This window comes from Triturus cristatus, chromosome 5_1, assembly GCF_964204655.1.
Source record: "Triturus cristatus chromosome 5_1, aTriCri1.1, whole genome shotgun sequence".
Lineage (NCBI taxonomy): Eukaryota > Metazoa > Chordata > Amphibia > Caudata > Salamandridae > Triturus > Triturus cristatus.
The window spans coordinates 143,085,691-143,111,850 of NC_140587.1; the positions used below are offsets into that span (position 1 = coordinate 143,085,691).

Here is a 26,160-nt window from a genome sequence, read left to right on the forward strand (position 1 = left end):
CTTTTTGTTCTGGCTTCGATATGTTAACAAAGTGTTTTTTTATGTGGGTTTTGAGGCCGTCTGCTTCCTTCATGACTGCTTGTTCCAAAGCGAGTATTTTGACAGGAACTTGATGGTTCTTGGGGCAGAATTTAGATTTCCGGCGTAATGTCGTGTCTCTGTCTGTGACATGGTCCTCTTGGTTATTAAAGAAGGCTTTTAGTTTCAGCTTGCAACAGAATTCTTCCAGCTCACATTGTAGCTTGAATGTGTCTAGGGAGGGTGTGGGGATATAACCAAGGCCTTTGTTCAGGACATCTTCCTGTTCCTTAGTTAGGGTCTTGTTTGTTAGGTTGATGATGAGGTCGTGCTTGTCCCTGGTTTCATTCCCGTCATGCTCCTGGTGTGGACCCGTCGTTCTTGGTCTGTCCAGGTTACTGTTTTCCGTCTGGTCCTCTGGTTTGTCTGGCCTCTTCCTAAAAAAGGCATTCTTTGTGCGTAGTTCTGGCCCATCTGTGGTACCATTGGGGGTCCCATCGGTGGTGGCCCTTGAAAATACATGTGCATCCACCCATGGAGGTTCGGGTTATATGGCTAGAATGGAATCCCTTGTGGTTGGTTGCCATAGTAAGGTGTATGCCACGTGTTTGGTCTGCGGCGATTTAAACGTCTATTTTTCCCTCTGTTTCTTCTTGGTGTATACGTATCATCACCACTCCAGTCTGAACCCTCTGTGGAGGAGCCAGTACTCGAGTTGTTGTCGGACACATTGTCTGGGGCTTTATAGTCCTCTGAACTATATGGATGCATGCGTTCCATTGAGAACTTTTTTAAGTCTTTTCCTAGTTTTTGTATTTTATTTGGTGTGATGTACTCTCTCGTTTTGTTCATCTCGCGGTTAATTTCCTCGAGTCTTTTTTTGTACACAGTTATGTGAACCATGTTCTTCAGTTTAGCTTCGCCCACTTGGATCTTGATGGTGAGTTCTTCCGTTAGTCTTGTGGCAGTCTTGATAATCAAGACTAGGTAATCCCTTGTGCACTTCCACGAGATTGCTGACCAATCCTTGCGGAATATTATGTCATGGAGGAAAATGCATGGGGTGTTGTTAACCCAAAGTCCTTTTGGTGCTGCATTTGCGCGGAGATACACTGTCACAATGATCCCATGGACGGCTGTCCTTACTTGTTACTTTTCTGTTTCTGAGAGTTCTTCCCAATCATTGGTTTGAGCCAAGGTCTGAGTCAGGTCTTTATCTTGTAGTAGTGATGGTAAAGAGAGAATTGCATTAATTTCTTCTGTCGAGTAGATAAGGCCTACATTTTCGGCCATCTTGCTCTCCTGATTCAGGCGTGTTTGTCGTTTAGAGTTAGAACGTTGTTCTGTTAGAGATAGCTCCCACAGTTGTGCGCTGCTTAGACTATAACAAATCAAGAAAGGGGGAGAAAGAAGGAATTGCGATCCATTCAGCTTCCTTATTTACATACCAAAACATCACATGGGGAACGGATCACTTGTCCTGTGTAACCAGGGTTTCTTTATATTTCATATAGTATACTGATAAAAAACCCTCATTCACGTACAGAGGTAGGGGTGGCGGTATATCTTGGTTCTCCGCCTTACTCTTAGGAACGTGACAGCATCATCATAGGGTTAGTTTTCATACTTCCTCCACCCGGAGGTGTACCCCTGGTTAAAGCAGTAGTGATCAATGATTGAGGGGTTATGTACAGTGACCTAAAAGTAGAACAAATTTGGATAATTAAAAAGCTTGCATAGCCAGATTAGAGACTTTAATAGGTCTGGATTTGAGATTATTTTAAAATAGTTCAGTGCGTAGGGAGACTGATTATGAATCTCCCGCACTTAATATGTCCGTAAAAAGGTCGACATGTTTCAACCCTTGTGTTTGCCTGTTAGGGTCAGGTGGGCTTTCTTCAGGACCTAGAGTGAAAAAATAGTGAAAAGATAGAGTAGGAGACCGTGTATGTCTCTGTGAATTAGACCCTTGTGTTGTCAGGGTTTTCGTGAAAACAGGTGTATTAACCTGATTCTGCTGAGGTCAGATAGTACCTGTGAAAAGGAGGAAACAAGACAAACAAACATAGAAGGAGAGTATCAACCACTTAGGGAGAACCAACCCTATAGCCAATTTCAACGCCTCAGGCGCAACTGTAGCAAAACAAAGGATTACAAGAGCCAAGCAGAAGATCTGTGCAACAAACTGAGGAACCATGATTACCCAGAAAGAACCATCAACAAATCTCAAAAGAGAGCCAAGAACCAACCAAGAGAAAGCTTATTAGACATAACACCTAGAACAAATGAAAAAGACCTTGTGACCTGCGTGACCACCTATAATACAGCCTCTAACAATGTAAAGAAAATAATAAACAAAAATTGGAGAATCATCAACTCCGGTTCTTTAAGTTGGCCTAAACCGAGATTCGCAAATAAAAGAACAAGAAATCTCAAAGACATCCTGGTACATACCAGACCACCACCACACATACGAGGTGACACGATTCCACGATTATGGGATAACCCCCCTGTGTTGGGACACTATCCTTGTAGTTTCTGCTCTGTCTGCAATTTGACTACAGCAACCAAAACCATTCAACTGCTCCCAGACTTCAAATGGACGATTAGATACCATACGAATTGCAACACAACACACACAATTTATATGATCACTTGTCCCTGTTCCCTATGCTATATTGGCATGACATGTCGCAAAGTGAAACAGAGCCTTCTTTAATAACCAAGAGGACCATGTCACAGACGGAGACACGACATTACGCCGGAAATCTAAATTCTGCCCCATGAACCATCAAGTTCCTATCGAAATACTCGCTTTCGAACAAGCAGTCATGAAGGAAGCAGACGGCCTCAAACCCCACATAAAAAACCCCTTTGTTAAGATATCGAAGGCAGAACAAAAAGCTTTGGATGATCTACGTCACAATGGAGACATAATAATCAAGCCTGCGGATAAAGGCGGAGGAATCGTCCTGTTAAGTAAAGAGGGTTACAACCTACAATGTACAGAACTACTCACAGACGAGACATTCTACAGAAAAATCACTACGGACCCAGCAAAAAGGCTACAAAGAACAATAGATCTTATGGTTGATGAAGCAGAATTAAACGATTGGATCTCGAAAAATGAGGCGGAATTCCTCCAGACTAAGACACCAAGACTACTATACTTTTACTCTCTACCTAAGATTCACAAAGAACCGAGACCACCCCCGGGACGACCCATCGTCTCAGGAATAGGCTCCGTTCTCGAACTGCTCTCACAGTTTGCAGACCAATATCTAAAACCCATTGTCCAAAACACACCAACATATATGAAGGACACAAGGGACCTGCTGAACATCCTGAAAAATCAAACATATTCGGAAGAAAACATGTTACTCGTCGGGCTAGACGTGGAAAGCCTTTACACGAGCCTCCCTCAACAGAAGACCTTAGACACCCTGGAGACTCTACTTTTCACCAAACAATGGAATTACAAAACCCCAGGACATTTTTGTCTTGGAATGTTGTAGGCTAGCCTTAACGGAGAATTACTTTGAGTACAACAACACCATCTATCAGCAATGCCACGGGACTTCCGTGGACAGCGCCTTTGCCCCAAGTGTGGCAGGGTTGTACGTCAGTGATTTCGAGGAGACCCATATACAGAACATCTCAAACCCGTACCAACAGAGAATTCTGCTTTGGAGACGCTACATCGACGATATCATCCTAATTTGGGAAGGAGATATAGAAAGCTTTAAAGAATTCCACAGGTGGGTCAACACAAGGGATGAATGGCTCAAATTCACTTATACAGCGGATAACAAAAGACTGGACTTCCTAGATATAACCATCTATGCAGAGAACGACACATTACAAACTAAAACCTTTTTCAAACCTACATCAAAAAACAGTCTACTCTCTTACAAGAGCTTTCACCCGCGACCACTTAGGGAGAACCTACCCTATAGCCAATTTCTACGCCTCAGGCGCAACTGTAGCAAAACAAAGGATTACAAGAGCCAAGCAGAAGATCTGTGCAACAAACTGAGGAACCGTGATTACTCGGAAAGAACTATCAACAAATGTCAAAAGAGAGCCAAGAACCAACCAAGAGAAAGCTTATTAGACATAACACCTAGAACACATGAAAAAGACCTTGTGACCTGCGTGACCACCTATAATACAGCCTCTAACAATGTAAAGAAAATAATAAACAAAAATTGGAGAATCATCAACTCCGGTTCTTTAAGTTGGCCTAAACCGAGATTCGCAAATAAAAGAACAAGAAATCTCAAAGACATCCTGGTACATACCAGACCACCACCACACATATGAGGAGACACGATTCCACGATTATGGGATAACCCCCCTGTGTTGGAGCACTATCCATGTGGTTTCTGCTCTGTCTGCAATTTGACTACAGCAACCAAAACCATACAACTGCTCCCAGACTTCAAATGGACGATTAGATACCATACGAATTGCAACACAACACACGCAATTTATATGATCACTTGTCCCTGTTCCCTACGCTATATTGGCATGACATGTGAAACAGAGAATATGCGAGCGTAAGAGCAATGTCAAATGCAAAAGAAACACGACAAAAATGAGTAACCACTTCATAGAAATGAAACACACAGTGAACGACTTAAGATGGGTGATTTTGGAGACACTCACAATAAAGAATCACAATGCAGAAAAAGTACTGTTTGAAAAAGAGCTGAGATGGGTCCACCGCCTCCGTACTAATGACCAAGGGCTCAATGATAATATTCCATGGTTGAGCTCAAACCACTAAAAAACGCTACACTGATGAACATCTTGTAAAGTATATCAGAGCGAGTAAAATACAAAAAAACGCGTGGACCAAGACCTTCCTTTTGTGCAAAACACCTCAGTCACAATTTGATGGTTCCACCAACAAACATTGTCTATGCGATCATGAATCCAGAGTTTCAAACCCAACAACATCCAAATTTTGACAACCCAAACAACAACGTGCGAATAGACATACTCTAGGTTTCACAATGCGATAAAAAACAATGATAGATGATGAATACATCTTCTAGACCTCTATCTCCTGAACAACCAGCATCTAAATCACTGATTATGTGTCCACCATAAAGACACATTTTTAGTTAATGAAGTGCCCAAGGGACCCATGCCTAATAGGATCCGTTTTTTAACAAACAATAACATCGAAGCGTAATTTTTTATATCTTTTCCTGATTTTATAAAACGAAAAAAGATGGTGAATACTTCTTCCAAAAATATGTTGGCGTGAAAAAGTACCACTCTAACAGGCACATGCATCAATATTGGCTGTTGCGATTCCTTAATTGCGATTTTTAAGGAATCGCAATTAAGGAATCGCAAAAGCCTATGCATGTAGAAATCGCTGGAAAAATAGCGATTTCTAAACATTCCTTAATTGCGACTCCCAAATTGCGAGTCGCAATTAAGGAATACTTCCCTATTCATTCCTGTGGGCCAAGAGGCCCATAGGAATCAATGGGAAGACATTCTCAATTTGCGATTCTCAATTAGAGAATCGCAAATTGAGAATGCATTTTCAAGGGTGCAAGGGTGTCAAGACGACACCCCGTTGCACCCCTGAAATCGATCTGTGCACCAATGTTGCGCACACACATGTCCAAAAGACATGTGTGTGTTTAACCTACGACTTTGAAAAATGTACTTTAGTGCATTTTTCAAAGTTTTCGCTATTTACCAGGTGGTATGATTCCACGGTAAATAGCGGGCCCAAATAGCGAAATCGCTACTTCTTAAAGGCATCTTGCATTGCAGTTAAGGAATCGCAATTTGCGATTCCTTAAATGCAATCGCAATTTAAGAAATCACAAAAATTTGCAATTTCTTAAATTGCGAGTGGCAAGTTGTTTCATGCATCGCAAAAGCTATTTTTGCGATCGCAAACGGACGATTTTTGCGATTCGCTCCGTTTGCGATCGCAAAAAGCTTTGATGCATGTGCCTGTAAGTCTTTCCTCTACCTCTAGCACACATTAAAATGACACCGGAATGAGGGGAAACGCAACCGGGGCACCAGAGGAAGAGTCAGCACAAGTCGGGCTGCATCAGCGCAACAGGTAGAAGCTGACCATCACAAGATCCACGACCGCCAAAAACCATAACGTATCCCTAAACAATGTGTTACTTGTGATATTTCGCTGTTATCCAGCAGGTTACAAACCCACTGGCCGCCCTTTGATGCCCATAGAAAAAGACATGAGGTAAATCGATATGGGTAGGAGAGAGGGGTTGGCAAAAGTGCTAAACAGAGAGAAACATTTGAGTAGAGTGAGTGCACTCATTTGAAAACTTTGGCCCTACAGCAAACACACACACAAACGTAATATCAGCTAGCACCACTAAAATATTAATATGAACGTCTATATCGTAAGGCTAAGATTTTACCCGCTATGAACCATGCAACTAATATCTGGCATGTAACATTTACCAACCTATAACGCAAAAATTAAGCGCAACAACATTATTTCTGAGCTTCACGATAACAAATACATAACGTTAATATGTAACGTCTATATCGTAACCCTAAGATTTTACCCGCTATGAACACTATCATGCAACTAACTTCTGGCATGTAACATTTACCAATATTTTACGCAAAAAATAAGCGTAAAAACATTATTTTTGAGCTTCACGATAACAAATACATAACGGTCACTGTCTAGAATCCACCGTTAGACGATTTTAGCCTTTCTAAACGTAGAGACGCTAACTTTTAGGTGAATACGAGAACGCATTGCTCCCACATGTGGGTACATGAGGGCACATGAATACAACACCGTATTAGAAAACCCAACTAACCGTAAACCAGATACAAAAGTAGAAAGTAAACGGATAGAGTTCCTTGTCCTAACGGTCTGCGAAAGGACTTTGCCTTGTTCTAAAGAATTGCCATTTTATAGTTTCTTGCACTGTCTCAGCACATAGACAGCATTACCAATTGGAGAATATACACTTGATACTCTCCTTCTATGTTGGTTTGTCTTGTTTCCTCCTTTTCACAGGTACTATCTGACTTCAGCAGAATCAGGTTAATACACCTGTTTTCACAAAAACCCTGACAACACAAGGGTCTAATTCACAGAGACATACACGGTCTCCTACTCTATCCTTTCACTATTTTTCCACTCTAGGTCCTGAAGAAAGCCCACCTGACCCTAACGGGCAAACACAAGGCTGAAACATGTCGACCTTCTTTACGGACATATTAAGTGCGGGAGATTCATAATCAGTCTCCCTACACACAGAACTATTTTTAAATAATCTCGAATCCAGACCTATTAAAATCTCTAATCTGGCTATACAAGCTTTTTAATTATCCACATTTTTTTTTACTTTTAAGTCACTGTACATAACCCCTCTATCACTGATCACTACTCCTTTAACCAGGGGTACACCTCCGGTTGGAGGAAGCATGAAAACTAACCCTATGATGATGCTGTCACGTTCCTAAGAGTAAGGCGGAGAACCAAGATATACCACCACCCCTACCTCTGTACGTGAATGAGGGCCTTACATACCTAACCACCCAGTGGGCAACACAAAAAATGGATGCAGAAACCCTGTTTTTTACACATGCACTTGCACCCCATACACACAAACACTGGTTACAATGTCTTGCAAAGTGGACAGCACAATAATAAAACATAATACAAAGGACACTTACATTTGTTCGAGGACAACTAAAATATAGAGTTATAAGACTTCTTTGGCAAGGCAAAAGTAGGTTTAATCTCAATGGCCGGGAGACCAGTCACCTCCGTAGAGCTGAAAAGTTGATCTCAAATGGCTGCTTTCAGGCAGCCCTTTATATAGTCACAAAAATGCTGACTTCATACATGTTATCCTAAAAGCCAATAACAGGTCACAAAATAATACGATTTTATAATATACTTTTAAAAAAAATACCACTTTCACCTGCGTCCTAAAACTCGTGTCCTTCTCTTGCAGTTCCCCTTATCGTAATCCTAACAGAGCTTTGATGAAACATTAACCTTCCTTCCCCGAGTGTGTAAGTGTTTATTGCTCTGTTCCCAAGATTTGTTATCTGACTCTGTATATTCTTTACTGAGTTACATTTGACCATATATTTCCAAAGTTACATCTTTTCTAACAATGAGAATGAAATACGCACATGTGCGCTGTGATCGTAAACTCTTCAAGGCTTGTTAAACATGTTTTCTCATTTGACTAAAGCTTGCTGATCTTGTTTTCTGCTTTCTGGTGAAGTCTCACTTACTTTGTACCATTGTGAAACTTGGGCTTGTACTGCTCTTTAATCACGTATCGTTCTGCAATCCTCGCTACTGATGCTTGTGGTAGTGAGATTTCCTCACACTTTATTATTTTCTTAACACAGTCGGAAAAGGGTGACAGGTGGGCCTGGGATATGGGGTTTCTTTTATCCTTATTAGGAGGGGCAGGCCTGAAACTGGGAGAAGTTTGGAGTGACTGGGAAGGAGAAAAATATAGATTATGTTTCTGACATCTTAATTTTCTGTTGTGAAAATGACTCTGGGCTAGCTTTTGCCTTAAAGCACATTCACAAAACAGAAACTGGAATATACTGTTGAAAGTATTGTATGGAGAAAGTGTGAGAACTTTGTTATTAGCTCAGGGCATTTTTACCATTCACAGATTGATTTTGTCTCTTCACATCCCTGCATAACATAACTCTCAACTGAGAAATGTGATGCAGATGAAGACAAGAAGCCTTCTCTGCCTGCTGCTCTCAAGTATTTCTATCTGTCTTCCTCAGCTGTGGGAAGAGTGTCTCTTGCTTTGACCTTAATCTCTAAAACTACACCTTTTGTCCAGGCTAAGTGGTTCTCGACTCTTCCTAAACCACAAGTACATAGGGGTGCAGGTCCTGTCAGAAAGCCTCTGCTCCTTAGAATGTCTGTCCTGAATGTTGAGAAAGCAGTAGGTCCTGAGCCTGCGTGAAAGAAAAACCAGTAGACCAATTGCAACTGAACAGATCTGCAACTCGCCCAAGTCAAATATCTACTCTTTGTCTGTGGAAAGTTGAATATCATGCAGATCCATGGGGAATCCTGGGGCTTGTTGAGGCAGTAAACCTGGCCCAGAGTTGTGAGGAGCCTCTTACAGCTTGTGCATGTGTTCTCGTTGCCAAGAAGCCTTTCCTGGGAGTTTAGAAACCTCTGGAGAATGAGAAAAGAGGTTACAGATTTAATTGTAAAGTTTGGGACTTTTTTTTATTTCTGGAGTCCTAGGTCAAGGTCCCTGCTTACTAGTAAAGAACCTCCCCCTCTCCTCCCCTCCCCCCCTCTGGCTACATTTTATCTGATTGTTCCACTCTGAGAGCAGTGTTGTTTCTTACTGTCTTATATTAAGAGATTTGTACAGTACTAGATTCACTTCTCTTAACCCTTTACTCAACATCTTGTACACGTTTTAGGTCCATTTTACAACCATGAACATATGGAAGATAAAGGAAAATGCTACTTACCCAGTATGCATCTGTTCTTAGCATATACAGCTGTAGAGTCATATGCTTTAGCATAGATCACCATCTGGTCTTGGGTCCGGATGTTTGCACTTTGTTTTTGTTCGAAGAAGTCTTGTAGTCACGAGGTAGGTGACTCCTCCTTTCGGGGATAGTGCGCATAGGCATCAACTCCATCCTTAGATTGTTTTGCTATAAAGGGTGATGATGGAGTTAGAAAAGTAATAAAGGGAGATGTCCATGTAAATTGTATCTAAGTAAGATATCACTGCAACAGGTAAAGGTACCCAGGGAGGCGGGTAAGTGCATATGACTCAACAGCTCTATATGCCAAGAACAGATACATACTGGGTAAGTAGCATTTTCCGTTCGAGGCATATGAGCTGTATATCATATGCTTTAGCATAGACTATAAAGCAGTTATTTGTGAAGCGGTGGATAACCTGTAGCTGTTGCAATGGTTTGAAATAGTGTTTGTAAAACTGCCTGGCCCACACTAGCTTGTTGTTTTGCTAACACATCCACACAATAATGTTTTATGAATGTGTGTGGTGTAGACCATGTTGCAGCTTTGCAGATGTCATCTATGGGTATGTTTCCTAAGAATGCCATAGAAGCCCCCAGTTGGCATGTAGAGTGCGCTCTAGGGGGAATTGTTAATGTGCGTTTACCTTTGTTGCAGCATATTTGAATGCACTTAACTATCTACCTTGCAATTCCTGATTTTGATATGGGATTGCCTTTATGTGGTGGAGCAAAAGCAACAAAAAGTTGTTTGGTTTTTCAAAAAGGTTTTGTTCTTTCTATGTAGTATAGTAATGCTCTTTTAACATCTAATGTGTGAAGGGCACATTCTGCCACTGAATCTGGTTGAGGGAAGAACACAGGCAACTCAACAGATTGGTTGATATGAAAGGCAGAGATGACTTTAGGTAAGAATGTGGGGTTAGTTCTAATACCCACTTTGCTTTGATGTATTTGCAAGAATGGTTCATCTATGGTTAGTGCCTGAAGCTCACCGACTCTTCTTAGAGAAGTGATGGCTATAAGGAAGGCTACCTTCCAGGTGAGAAATTGTATTTAACATTTGTGCAACGGCTCAAATGGTGGACCCATGAGTCTTGTAAGGACTATGTTGAGATTCCACACTGGAGAAGGTGGAAGTCTGGGAGGAATGAGTCTTTTGAGTCCTTCCATAAAAGCTTTAATAGCGGGCACTCTAAAAGAGACAAGTGCTGTCTATTTTGTAGATATGCAGCTATTGCAGCGAGATGTAAGCGTATGAATGTGTACGCTAAATTAGAACGTTGTAAGTGTAACAGATAACAAATGATGTCTTGTATTGAAGAGTCTAGTGGATCGATCTGATTGTTGTTACAAGAACGACAAACCTCTTCCACTTTGCTGCGTAGCATGCTCTTGTGATAGGGCGTCTAGCCTCTTTGATAGCATTTATACAGTCTGGCGGAAGATTAAGGTAGCCAAACTCTAGGATTTCATGTGCCAATTCGCAAGGTTGAGCTGATTGGGATGTGGATGTCTTATCTCTCCTTGGTTCTGAGTAAGTTACTTGGGGGAGAGGTGTAGTGTATGGTGGGGAACTACTGATAGCTCCGACAGAATTGTGAACTAGGGTTGTCGGGCCCATGTGAGAGTAACTAGGATAAGCGTCAGGGAGTGCTTTTTGAGTTTCCGAACCACTAATGGAATGAGAGGGAGAGGTGGAAGAGCGTAAGCAAATATCCCTGACCAATTCATCTATAGTGCATTGCCTTTGGACATTGGATGTGGATGCCTGGACGCGAAGTTTGGGCATTTGGCGTTTAGGTGGGTGGCGAACAGATCTATCTCTGGAAAGCCCCACATTTGGAAGAATAGGAGGAGAACTTGAGGGTGAAGTTCCCATTCGTGTATCTGCTGTCGTTGACGACTGAGCAGATCTGCAACTTGATTGTCTACTCCTGGAAGATGTTCTGCAAGGAGATATATGGCCCATCTCCAGATGCTCTGTGCTAGCTGTGGGAGCTGGAGAGAGTGCGCCCCCCCCTTGCTTTTGTATGTAGTACATCGCTGTCATGTTGTCTGAGCGAACCAGGACAGCTTTGCCTGCTAGATGAAGTTGAAAAGCTTTCAATGCTAGAAAAAGTGCTAGCAGTTCGAGATGGTTTATGTGGAGTTGTTTTTGTTGCAGAGTCCACATGCCCTGAATGGTATGTTTTCCAAGATGTGCTCCCCAATCAGTGAGTGATGTGTCTACTGTAGCACTATCTGTGGAACCGGATCAAAAAATGGCCGGCCCTTGGAAAGGTTTTGTATGTTCCACCACTGCAACACCAGATCTGATAACTGATCTAGAGCCTGGTTTCACTGACGTGCTAAGCATTCCTGTAGGGGACGCATTTGAAGTCTTGCATAGAGAATGATTTGAATGCAAGAAGCCATCATTCCGATCAATTGCATGAACACTTGGGCTGGTAATGAGTGTTGAGGCTGAAACCGTGATACTAGAACTTGCATGTTGCGAATCCTGACTGGGTTGGGTACCCTAGTTCTTTGCGAGTGTCTATTGTGGCTTCTAGATACACTTATGTGTTGGATGGTTGGAGGTGAGACTTGGTGAGGTTTACAGTGAACCCCAAGTCGTGAAGCAGTTGGACTGTCCTTTGAGTGTGATGTAGGCAGCTTTGTTTGGATCTGGCTTTTGTCAGCCAGTCGTCTAGGTAAGGGAAGACATGAACGTGCTGTCTTCTTAAATGAGCTGCGACTACTGCCAGGCACTTGTTGAAAACGCTGGGTGCTGTAATTACTCCAAATGGGAGAACTTTGAACTGGTAATGTTGTCCGTCCACCACAAACCTGAGATGTTTTATGTGAGCAGGGTGAACGGGAATATGGAATTAGGCGTCCTTCAAGTCTAGAGTGGATAGAAAGTCGCCTTGCTGAAGTAGTGGGAGCACCTGTTGGAGTGTGACCATGTGGAAGTGGTCCGGCTGTATGTGTAGATTTAGCTGTCTGAGGTCTAGTATAGGCCTGAGAGAGCCGTCCTTTTTGGGAATTGAAATACATGGAGTATACACCGGTCCTTTGGTATATTAATGGGACAGGCTCTATAGCATGTTTTTCTAACAGAGATAGAAGCTCTTGCTTTAAGAGAGTGAGATGTTCAGGTGACATTGCATGTGCTCCTGGAAGAATTTTTGGGGGAGTGCTTGTAAGCTCCAGGCAGTAACCACATTGGATAATTTGTAGCACCCACTTGTCTGAGGTGATTTAATTCCAGACAGGTAGGAATTGGGAGAGACGTCCCCCAACAGGAGTGGAATGATCGGGGGGTAGTGGAGGGAAGGCACTGTTTGTTTGTGGGGGAAGTGAGTGTGGAATTACCTCTACCTCTTCCCCTACCGTTGTTTCCTCTAAAACCTCCTCTAGAATAACCTCTGGACGAGGGGGATTGATTGTTGCCCTTGTAAGAGGAGGAGGCATTCTCAGTGGACACAGTTTTTGAGCCATCCCTATAAAATGAGCGGCGAAAAGAAACTCTACTGGTAGGTAACTGTAAGCCCCCCATGGACTTTGCGACCTCAGTGTCTTTTTTCATCTTTTCCAGCAAGGTATCAACAGCTGGGCCGAAAAGATGCTCTTTGTCAAAGGGTTCGTTAAGTATGAAGGTTTGCACCTCTGGCTTAAATCCAGAGATTCTACGCCAAGCATGTCTGCGTAATAGTATACTGGTGTTAATTGCACAAGATGCTGTGTCTGCTGCGTCTAGTGCACATTTAATGGAGGTGTTGGTGATGAGTGTAGCTTCCTGAATAAGGTCATTAGCCTTAGATTTGTATTGGTCAAGCAAGTTTTGCATGAGTTTTTCTAGCTCATCGTAATGAGCCCTGTCATAACGAGCTAGCTGCGCCTGAGCGTTGGCAATCCACCAGTTGTTTGCTGCCTGTGAAGCTACTCTTTTGCCTGAGGCATTAATAAGCTTGGACTCCTTGTCAGAAGGAGGGGTCTCTCCTGTGGCTTGCGAGTTAGCCCTCTTGCGTGCGTTGGAGACTACAAGAGAGTCTAAGGGGAGCTGACCTTTAATGTAGATAGGATCTGTAGGAGCTGATTTGTGTTTTTTATCCACCCTGTCCAAGGCGACTTCTCACTTCTCATTGTTGCACTTTGCAGGTCTACCCAGCAGCTCTCAGGCTGGCAGGTAGCACTGGCAGGTGTGATTATTCTTGCCCTTACTGGATCCTTAAAGACCTCGTCTGTGTATTTTAAGATGCCTTTCAGCACTGGCAAGGTATGAGTAGTTCTTTGTGAGGAGAAAAGTGTCTAAAAGAGGAAATCCTCTTCTAAAGGCTCTTTATGAAGTTCTACCCCATGATATTGAGCAGCCCTGTTAAGGAGTTCGAGATAGCCAATGTTGTCATCAGGTGAGGAAGGTCTAGAGGGATATAAATCAGGGGCATTATCTGTATTTGGATCTGTGTGGTAATCTTCCCAAGCGTCAGTGTCCTGATCCTCATCCCCATCCCCTTCATCCTGTGGGTCTGGTGTAATAGGCCTTAGTGGTGAATTTAATGGTGTAATAATCAAGTTATGATTAGGAGGAGGATTGGATAGTCCTCTGGCAAGTCAGCCTTCAGTTTTTTTGGAATGGCTGCCTTAATATGTCGTGTTTTAGGGTTTATAACCAGCATTTTCTGTTCAGGGTCAAAAGTTGGCTCATTAGAGGGAGGCTCTTTGGGGAGAGTGTATTTCTATTTCCGTGGAGATTTCGGCGCCGAATATTTCGGCTCCGAGCCTTTAGGTGTCGATGGTTTTGGCTCTGAGTGTTTGGGCTTGGAGGTTTTCGGCTCCGAGGCTTTGGCCTTTGAGGATTTTGGCTCAGAGTCTTTGGCCTTGGAGGATTTCGTCTCCGAGTCTTGGCCTTGGAAGGTTTCGGCTCCGAGCCTTTCAGCGTCGAAGGTGGAATCTTCGTCCCGAAGGTATATTGACTGATAGATGCTTGGTTTTATGTTTTGATGCCGAAGGTGTTGGTGTGACATCAGAGCGGGGCTGGCTCTAGCCCGAGTCAGAAGGCTTCTCTTTTTGTTTCAGAGCCGGGACGGAGGGCGTGGCATCGGAAACGTTTTGTCGGTGCCGACCTGAACCCGAAGGCAAAGGAGGGACCGGAGCCTTTGTCTTATGTGGAATGGGCACAGGTAGATCAGTACTCACGGTACGCTGACCCGCAGTGATGTCTTCCTCTTCTTCCATGTTGGAGTCGGCCTTGGAAACAGAGCTCCGCTCTTCTTCCTCTGGCTCTTGTGCTGGATGTTGGATACCGGAATCTTCTCCGAAGATGTCCGGAATAGAGTTGCTCTGTTGTTGCATTTCATGGTGCCGAGCCCGACGATCACGAAGTGTCTTTTTCGCTCGGAATGATCGACATGCGTCGCAGTCCTTCTCGTCGTGTTCCGGGGACAAGCAGAGGTTGCAAACTTCGTGCCAGTCGGTGCGTGGAAATTTAGCACGACACCCGGGACATAGCTTGAATGTAGTCTGTTGCATCGACTGCTAGCGCAGTCGGCACGGGTAGGCCTAAAGGCCTGCCTCGAGTTTTCCGATGGAAGGTTTTTCAAAGTTAGACGATGAGCGTCGAATGAGGAACCCCGATCGACAACACTACCGTCCAGGGTAGTGGAAAACGGTACCGAACGGGAGCGCAGCAATACCCATCCGAACCCTTTGGCGGAAAAAACAATCTAAGGATGGAGTCGATGTCCATGCGCACTATCACCAAATGGAGCAGTCACCTACCTTGTGACTACAAGACTTATTCGAACAAAAACAAAGTGCAAACATCCGGATCCAACACCAGATGGCAATCTATGCTAAAGCATATGATCTACAGCTCATATGCCTCGAACATACCTTTTCAAAAACCTAATCACATGAAACTTTTGGTTTGCCGGCACTTGTATTGTGTGTAGATTTACAGACCACCCTTCCATCACCCTCTATAGCATAATGATCTTTATCGTTCTTCATGATGCGTCATAAAAAAGATTTTGCAGAAGGTGCAGATGACATCCATGACATGGACATCTGCCAGTCTGGGATTCAGCGTAATCAATTGTAATGGGCAATGTAAAGAACCAGGAGGTAGGGGGCAGCAATGCCGGAGTGAGGTAATTTATTGGACGGGTTGCTGTATTCTCCAAAATACTAAGCACCACAAAAACAATAATCTATTGTGTAGAGTTTTACAGAATTAACAGACATGTAAGGTAGAATGCGTTTTGGGGCAAACACTAACTCCAAAGTTTAATGATTAGAGCCATACAATTTAAGGGCAGTGCTTAATTTGAGCCGGTGGTTGCTGGTGGGGCCAACGGCTCTCACTTTTGGGCACCCTCACTAACTTTTCCTCATCAAACATTTCCCGATTGCAAAAGAGGGGGAAAACCAATGAAGCCGAAAGACGGAGGAAGAGAAAGATGGGCATACCGTCATGAAGGGAGAAAGCAGGAACATACAAGAGTGATCTAAAGCAACAGGGGAGTGTCTGGCAGTGGATTGAAGTAGCATAAGGTGGACTCAGGGCTATGCAGCCTTGATATTCAGCGTGGCAACATTTATTTGCGGGTGGCTGTGGGCTCTCGAGCACCAGCACTTGTCGTTTTATAAATTAAGCACTATTTAACGGTGAAATGGAGAGCCAGGAGGTAACTAATTAGGACATTACGCATTGTAGCTCAATAAAAATTACTTATAATACACTACTACTAATTTATTTTTTCTATTTTCTGCAATGAAGTTTACATGAAATACTCATTAAAGAGATTAACAAAAGAAACTGATCAGTGATTTAATTTATCTTCTTGATGACAGTAGGATGATAGGAAACTGTAATGTGATAATGTAAAAAGAAATACAGTCCTCTGGTTTAAGTGTTTTGCTCTCCTCAATGAGATAAGAGGAAAGGTACCAATGGGCGTTATATTATTTAGAAGATGCCTGCTGTTAAGTGTCATTGATTTGGAACACGTCTATGCTTGCTCCTAATAAATTTCAATATTGGTTTACAGCTAATTCCTCTTGTGGAGCTGCCCTTATGGGGCACCTTTTGTAGAAGATTATAAGTACCTTTTAAAGGTCTCACTGGCATTACAGAGGAATGTTCTTCAGTCAGTGTGTTTTAGTGTTGCATGTCTTAGTCTTATTAGGAGGCAGGGTAATAGTCTTCTGTAGAACCATCTTAGTTATCTTACTCTTCTATGCTAATCATTTTTAATTCCGTATTACGTTTCCACTTGCCCCCCTTCAGAACTTAGCCCTGAGGGAAAAGCAGCACTAATAATTCAGTGTGCTTTCCGTCAGTTCCTGGCTCAAAAGAAGATGGAGAAACGGAAGATGGACAGACAGGATTATAAAGAGTTAATGGACCGCCTCCAGAAAGAGGTAAAAGAACGACTGATCACAGCTCAGGTATGGACCAGTGACCTCAACGAACTGCTGATGAAGCATGGAATGCTTTGGGTGGTCACATACTTTGGCTTAGTAAATTAAGGCACTAGAAAACACTGGATTGCACACGCCCCAAGTTTACCTCAGCTAAGACCTCCACTTGACCAACTGACTACAGATACTGCAAGGGAAGCACTAATTGGCACTAAACTCGCACCACTATGTTTTTATAGATGACTGATGTATTCATATTAAACATTTCCCACATATATACAAAGTTATATAGAGCTGGATAACAGTACCATGTTTGGAATGTGCAAGCCATGTACAGAACTAAGGGTGGCCATATATTTGTGAAGGGACCTAAGTAAAGTGATTAATCTTAAGTTTTGCGTGAGTATGTTCAGGGTTTTATACCAAATATTTATTGATGTACAGATGTAAATCGTTAGAATTCTAGTTGTTCCCCATACATATGTCAAAAAAAGGGGGATTGTAGAAATGTATGTTCAAGTAAAGTTGCACTGACAGCCTGCCGGCCATTTTTCCAGTCTCTATGAGCAGAATCCCTGCTTACGTGACACTGGGAAACACACCTGCTTCTTAGAGCAGTAGGGACTTGCATAGTTGGGTGAGTGGTGAATTGTGGCTACTCTTTCCACGACCTGACGATTCACAGTTGACCCACCACGCTACAGTGCTGAGCTCACTATTGGAGATTGTTGCTTGTCTGAATTTCTTTTTTTGGCTACCCAAAGAAGTTGGAGGTGGGGGGAGAGTGGTCAAGACCCCTTCCTCATTACTTATGCAGGTGATACGTTGCAATTCCAAGATGGATAAGGAGATATGGGGCAGGTGCTCAGTAAGGGAGAGTTGCAGATAAATTTGCTGAATTACGATAGCAGATATAACATTTACAGTTAAATCCAAACCCCAGGATATGTTCCATTGAGATAAACCTCATCTGCAAAATTAAAAAATACAAAAAAAGTAATATTCTGGAAATGTCATAAAGTACTACCCTCTGCACAGAAAAACCTAGTTGACTGTTGTAGGAGAGCCTCCCAAAAGTGACCATCAAAATATGAGGCTCACGATGAACTGAGAAGACAAGAAAACTATTTTGTTCCAAAATAACAAAAAAGAGCCTGGACGAGGAGGAGGAAAGACTTCACGGTATACCAGAAGGAGAGGGTGGGGGCAATCGGGGGAGGAGGGTTGACCCGTGGTTATTGCATCAATATTTCTGTGGAATTGGTGCTGAAAGAGTGACTAGATTTCATGGAATCCAGTAACATGAGCCTAAGAAGGCCATGCTGAGCTTTCTAAATGACCTGCTGCCATGCCTGCTGAAAATAATCCTCACCCCCACTAGACAGACGTCGCCTAGGACCAGATCGTATGAAACTGCCAACAGAACTTAGCCATGGCCAGTTATTGCTTTCAGATACTGTCCAAAATATTCTGGCGTCGCACAACATTCTTGATCCATGAAGGGTTACCCAGCCGGTGGATGAGTGTTACCCTTTAGAGTCATGCATGAATGGGACTAGTTCCCAAATCAACTTCTTCATCATTTCATGGCACCTGCTACCCAACACCTACTGCTCCATAAAGAAAGGCAGAATATCAGGCCATTTTCCGGATATATTATGTATGGATTTGGGCCATGTGTTAGCATCAACTAAATAAAGTACACATTTGCCGCTTTCTTCATACAGCTGTACTACTCTAACCATGGGGACACCTCTAAGGCCTCTCAATCTCTCCAAACTAACAATCACAGGAAAGAGAGATTTTTAAAGAGTTGTCCTCCGGGAAGACCCAGAGCAAGAATGTCTATCTCTTAGAATTGGATGAGAATGTCAGACCTCAGTGGATAGTATTTAGATCACTGGCATACAACAGAACCAGGATATCCCTCATCACCAAAATGGGGAAAGACTCTTTGCAATGTAAGAGCTACCAATCCATCTCTCATAAGTGTGGAAATCACAAATTATGGTTAAAATATTATCTTTTAAGACTGCATTCGATTATGCATGGCCTTATATATGACCCTCATGAAGGATTTGTATCTGGTGGTTTATCAAGACACATCCTTTGAAAATGTGATGCTTTCTTATATTGCCGAGAAGACATCGGCGTGGGTGGGTGATTGGAGAGACCATTTGGGAACCCTTGTGTGAGGTGGGGGGGGGGGGTTTAGGCGCAAGCTTTATTGAAAGGTTACAGTGGTTCTATCATCAACTACATGCTCAGGTGACCTGTGGCAACTTTCTCTTAAGCCATCACGGTCCTAAGCGACACTACACAGGGTGTGGCACCAGCATATTTTTGTCAGAATATCACCAAAATATTGTGTCCTAAATATCATGTACAAAAATATAATTCAATTAGAGTCTACAAACAATGGTCAGATATTTTTGTAAATTATATTCTGATGGATTCCTTTACCTGCAGATTTCTCACCCTTGAATATCCCAGGTGCATGCATAGATCCGGAAAATTTTACATAGCCCTTTGGCACTGGTAGGGGGCACTTGCTCTGCCTCCACACCAAAAACTGGTTAGTGGTGATGTCACTTAAGCCGTATGGCATCCACCACAGCACCCTAGCGTCAGTTCCATTTTATTTTTTTGCATGCCATTTGACCCCTCTCCAAAGTTTTCAATCATGATTTGGTTTTGTGCTAGAAACATTTTCCAGCCAAAAAAGTCAAGATGTAACCCCTGCTACAGTTGGGCAAGTGTCAATCACAGACCTGCACAGTGACTGTTTGTGGTGTCTCGGTTCGAGACACACCTCATTGCTCATTGTCTTGTGACTTCTGCGTCTGCATGAACCCGAGGGCTATCAAAGAGCAAGAGGGCAAGTTTTTCCTAACCTTTGCCAGGAATGACTGTAGATGGTTGAGGTCGAGATCAGGAGCCAGAAAGGCCACCTTCTTGTTACTCCTTTAATCTAAATCTTCAAGGGGAAAAAGTTATGCCAGAAGAAGAAGAAGACACACTCCTCCTCACCCAGAGGATCAAAATCAGCAGACGAGACACCGCATCCAACTTCATCCCGGCACTCTACTATCCAGAGCCAGAATTAGTGCCATTGTCTTTTCAGGCTTCAAAGGTGCCATCAGGCCCGGCACTGAAATCAATACTGCCTCCTTCAATACCAAGATAAATGCCAGCAATGGTGTACCCAGATTTCCCTGTGCCGGGTACCAATCTAGGCTTCTTTCTCCAGGCCATGTTTGATATGTTCAGTAGGGTGGCAGTCCTTCACTGGTGCACCTTTTGGCACCTTGGGACCTTTTCATGCTCCACTCTGAGTACAGCCTTTGGTGCTGCACATTCTCCCCTCCAACCCCACCCCGTGCTGTGTGGTTTCAGCCTTCGGCCAGCCCCCTTGTTAGATCCATCCGGAGATGCTCACTCTCTCCACTACCACCCCTTCTAACTTTTGAGACTTTTGAAACCTGGCTGCTTTTTCTCAATTGCGATGAACAAGGGCATTACCACCACTGGCGACAGACCCTGGGCACTCTTTATACCTTTGCATCTTTACAAATTCACTTTAGCAGAAAAGATCAAAAACTCCCCAGTCAAAGTTCTGCCAATGACCATGCATTTGTCAAGTGCTGCAATTGCAGTTTTCAGTTTTCTATGGGTTACCCTCAACCTCAAAGACTTGGTTATAGTAATCAACCGGGGACTAAACAACATGATATCTGCAAGCTATCACTACTGTTTGATGAGGGTGGCCTTTGCCAAATGGAACTAATTACAGCTTTCTTTTCTAATGGCAGGTCCAGGTGTTCAAGGTGTAGCTGTATGCTACTAATATTTCTTCAGAACTCTCCATCTATCTCCATGCAAAGTAGCTACTTGTTATGTGTGGGTAAATGGGCAAAAATGAAAGAGTTGTATCTGCGCAACCACAGTTTCCATAAACCTAAACCTGCAAAACATTGGGCTATACAAAACAACCATCAACTCTCAGATCTGGACGCCCTCCTTCCCTCCTCCAAAGATAGACCCATGAGACTCCATATGGAGGATCATAAATCTAGTTCTCAGCTTAGGGATCATCCATGACCTAGGAAACTCACTACAGAGGGACTACAACCTGGTGATTGTTTATTGGTGAACTCCTGGACCACTATTCATGACAAGATGAAAATCTACAGATACATCTACAAGAGTTTCCCTCCTGTGAAATAATTCCAGATTCTGGAACGATTGCCAGCCAATACATTGGCCATAATGGAACATCTAAATGTATCTGCACACTAGATGACATGCTGCAGGATGACCTGACCAAGCCTTTCATAGGTGTACAGGTAGAGTTTGAATTGAACAGTTCCTAACTCTGGAGAGATATGCAGCTAGTGCGCTGCTTGAAACTGTTTTTAAGGTAGTCAGAGGATAATGCTCACCCAAGCTTGCAAACCAGACTCTTCTATGACTAGGGAGTATTGTCTGCTTTACTCCTGGCATATTATAAAGATATGAGAGAGACCTGCTACAATGTGATATTTTAAAGTTCCATCTGAATAATAGTGGAAACTAAATTGTCTGCATGATGTGGGGTGGGACCTAAACTCCAGTTGCTGGAGGTGTGGTACGCCATGCTGCAAGCTAGTTCACGTCTTGTGGTGTTGCTTAACCCAAACATAGCACTTACAGGTCAATCAATCAATCAATCACGGATTTGTACAGTGTGATTTGTAAAGTGCGCTACTCACCCGTTGTCTGGCATCTGACCTTTTATGAAGGAATCCACCAGCTTCGACTTTATGCCCTCTTCAAATTTACATGGTGTCCCGGACATCAACATTGTCAGCTCACATTGAGGAGAATGGTTTGCCAGGTTCCGGACAGTGAAGTTGTCCCTTTTCGGAAACTGGAATTTCCCTGACGCCCCGAAACGTGAATGTTTAGCAATACTGTTTAAAATAGCTTCACATGAACCACCGGTTTATAAAATGACCAACCAATTTTGTATCTTTATCTGTATTGGGCGCACATTACTCCATAACTAGGCCACATAATTTATCAATGTCTGATAGGTCTTTATGTCAGAGCACTAGCTCACTGTTGGTCTCAATCTTTCATGTCTCTCCTTGTCTTCCTCTTGATTGTCGTTACTAGTAGTTCCATGGTGATGTTTGCGGTTGATCTCTGAGCTAATATCTGTTAGTTATTTCTTTGAATTTCAGTAACAAGTTCTTGGCACAGATTGATTGTTAATCTTACTACTGTCTCCCCATCCTTTCTTTTCTTCTCGTCACACTGCCCCATATTTCTATCTCTATTCCATGATAGGACCCGAGTGGCCTGGTTCTAAAGGTTAGAAATCCTTATCTCTTTCTACATTTGCTCTTTTGTTTCGCCTTGTCAGTGATGCATTTACTTCATATTGCTTGATGTTTTATACTCCTAGTCAATGATGCACTTAAGACATCTTACTTTGTGTTGTTCTAATAAGCTTTACAAAAGAGTGTTTAAGAAAGGATATAATAAGCCCAGCTGCACAAAATACTTCATCTCACTGTATGTGGATGACATATTGGTCCATCCTGAGACTATTATAGATTTTCAGAAAATTTGGTAGGTAAGCCAGACTGATGATCAGCTATGAAAAATCGTTTTTGTCAGGCGCGGGTGGGAAGGATTCAATACCACAATGGTGCATGCTTAAAGTAGAGAGGGAACGATTTAGACACCTTTGTATTGAGATTTAGACACCTTTGTATTAAGATTTAGACACCTTTGTATTGAAGTCACCAGGAGTGAACCTCAGATTACAATGTTTCTTACGAAGTTTGGAGCTGATTTGAAGCACAGGAAGGAGTTTCACTGTCAATGTGCGGGAGGGCTGGTATACAAAAAATGGTCTCACTCCCAAGGTTCTTCAGCATGGCGCAGAGTGCCCCATTTGATATCCTGAAGAATACGAATGGAAGCTGCAGGATGAGTTTAGGAAGCACCATTTAAACAATAAGGTTACTTGAATCCCTTTGCGATTCTGTATAGGAGTGTGCATGATTGAGATATTCGCCTGCATGATATAAAGAACTATGATTGAAGATTGCAATTAACATGAATCAATGTGAAATAAAGAGCATGTCCTATGGCTCAAAAATGAAACTATAGGGGACTATATATCTCTCATATATGTGTAGACCGATAGGAGGAATCTTGAGAACCACAAGTGACTGAGATCAAGAACTTGGAGAAAGCCACAGCAATGATCAGATAGAAAACAATCTGACATAAGGAGGTCTATTATTGGTAGGAACGGATCTCAAGATGGTTGCGCAATCATGTGGTTTCAGGAAATTGGGCCGCTTTGATCTCCAAATTATGGCACGTAATTTTTACTAAACACTGAAATGCTTGGTGAAGCATTCAAGTTTTTGATTTGTGAATTTTATCAACAATTACAGCTGTGGCTTTAACGAGGGAGAGGATGTGGCCTAGCGGCTAGAGTGGTTGACCTTGAAGCTGGGGAACCTGGTTCATGTCTGGGCAGGGACGCTCAACATCCTGTGATTCTGGGCGAATCACTTACTCTCCCCATGCCTAACGAAAATCAATGTGTTCCTCTGTAACGTAACTGGTGCTCATGTGAAGCACTCTGCTAACTTCGGGTCGAGTTCACACAATATAAAACTGCAAAAAAAGAAAGAATTGAGATATTGGAGACATCAGTGGTGCTCCTGGATGTCTAGGAGTTGCAAGGTATAATAGACATAAAAGCTTTCCATTGCGTATAAGTCACTGTCCTGTTACACGCCAGTTACTAGTAGGCAGAGGGTGGAAAGGTAGAGATACCTAAACTTTTTGAAGAGGGGGTTTGAGTCAGAACTTACTGCGAAGGTAGGAGCAACACTGGCAGGTTGTATGTCAGAATATTGAGTATGAAAATATCTTCCTAAAAAAATATAATAACCAGAATATTGACTGCGACAACATTGCGAAGGGAAGTATGTATAGATAAGTATATATTTACTATTCACAACTCCACATTTATGTACCGTGAATATATATATTTATTGTCAAACTGCATATAAGTGTAGTTAGGAATTGTTTATCTATACTTACTGATGCATGCTTACCAACATGATGTTGTTGTAGTTGTTTTCTGGATATGATAGTTTTGTAGGGCAATATTTAAAACTGGTTTCTGGTACAATACCTCCTGGAAGGGGTGGCAAGATTACAGGGAGCACTAGAATGTAACTTGGCCTTCAGAGCTTTCGAGCGAAGTAGACCAGTCACAATATGTGAAAACCTTTCTGGCCTAGCCTTGAATGTAGCAAAGAGAGCCATTGATGCACAATATAAATAACGGGAACCATCAATTGAAGGGGTGGATTGCTGTTTGGTTGATGGAAAACTAATTTATAAGCATAGTAAGTATCCAAGAATATTTAAAAACATTTGAAGGCCTTGAATATGGAATGATAGCTGGAAGTTGGCCCCCTAGTGCGTCATTCAGGTAGGTACTGGGCGGATGAGCAAATTGCATGGCATAAGAAACAGTAACTTTATAACATGATATGAAGAACTTGCATCCAGAACGTGTAATTCTAGGAGCAAGAAAGGGATGTACGTACTATCGTTGTGCTGTTTTTCGTTTTATTGGATTGCTTTTCTATATCTGACTTTGGGCAGTTAACGCACTTAACCAAAAAACCTTCCCAGCAACAGGACACCCTGGGTGGAGCTGATAGTCCTTCCCACTGCTGTGTGGACATGATCAAATCAGGCCAATGAGAAGAGTCTGGGAAAGAGACTAAGGGCTTGATTTAGAGTTTGATGGACAGGTATTGTGTCAAAAAAGTCCTGGGATATCTTGTCCGCCTTATTACAAGTGCATTATATCCTCACGCACTTGCAATAAGATGGATGGGGTATCCGTCACATTTGTGACAGAGTACCCATCTGCGAAATTCTAAACCAGGCCCAAAGATACCAGGTCCTGATTCACTCTCCTGCCTATTTGATACTTTTCCTTTATATTTTCCTTGGGCTTAGACTAGTTAGCTGCACTTGTATTCAGTTCATAGCCCCCTGAACTTAAAAAGTGCAGTCCCTGACATCGAGCTCCGATTGTTCATCACATCCCCACAACTAATGAGACTGACAGTTTATGTTGTGTTCAGAGACACAGGACTTGTTCCCGACATACTTGAGAGAGATATCCACTGACCATCCTGTTAAACTCCAAGTATTCTCCAATACATGGTACCCTTCACTTTCCCCTGAGTGCCTTCTATGTGTATGCCTGTGACATGCCAGTTAACATTAACAACAATCACAATAGCTAGACTTGGGCTAGAAATTAAAGCTCAGTGAGGAGAGCACATTCAGCTGCATCTGCTTCGTAAAAAGTACATCCCTGTGAATGACCTCAGTCACTGGTACAGGGTATTAGGGAAATGTGTTACTAACAGGCTCCCCAGAAGGCAGATTGTGCCGCTCTATGCCATTCAGTGCTCAGCACCTCAACTGATAAATAGTATGTGTTCCTGTCACATATTTTGAAGTGTGTCATAGTGCCTTCTTATTATATCGCTCCCTATCTTCAAAACAGCCTGGGCGACCTACAGTCACCCGCACAACACGTGTGGTTAACTGGCTACAAAACTCAAAATTTCAGGTGGTTTGCGAAGGCAGCTTCATACAAACCTACTACACTTGGAACCACAATAATCAGGCACCACCATCTCTCAATACACACCTCTCAGGTTTTAATCCCAGAATTTGGAACTCTTCTCATCCGAATCACAGACTAGCCCAGATCATCTGCACTTCAAAAAGAGCTCCAACCATGCTACTTCAATTATCATAGACTATTATAAGTGAACTATGGTGTGAGATATGTGCTTTGGTGATGTATAACTCTATGGTCGTGTGTGTGTATGACCTCAAGTGGACTAAATGTGTCTCATACAATCTAATTCTATTACTGATGTAGTCTTAAAAATAGAAGGGAAGAAATTCAGCTAATAAGTAGCTTTTGCACTCATCTATGTTAATTGAAAGAAATTGCGTTTTTGATCATGGGAGGGGCGGGGAAGACCCTTCTCAAGCAACAGCCAAAATCCTTGTCAGGGTGAACCACAAATGTCACTAAATTAACTTGTGCTTGACTCTCTGGTAGCTTGGCACAAACACAGCCAGGCT

General features: G+C 42.7%; 1 protein-coding gene across 8 annotated transcripts in view; it reads left to right on the forward strand.

Moving 5' to 3' along the window:
- Positions 1-26,160, forward strand: part of IQANK1 (IQ motif and ankyrin repeat containing 1) — a 441,637-nt gene that overhangs the window by 215,629 nt on the left and 199,848 nt on the right. For 2 of the 8 annotated variants that reach the window (XM_085604654.1, XM_085604650.1), the window contains one exon: positions 16,826-16,986. The exons of 4 other annotated variants lie outside the window; for them this stretch is intronic. In XM_085604654.1, coding sequence (XP_085460780.1) covers positions 16,826-16,986 — 161 coding nt within the window. The remainder of the gene's footprint in view (positions 1-16,825; positions 16,987-26,160) is intronic. 2 more of the 8 variants (XM_085604652.1, XM_085604653.1) reach the window with 1 other exon arrangement.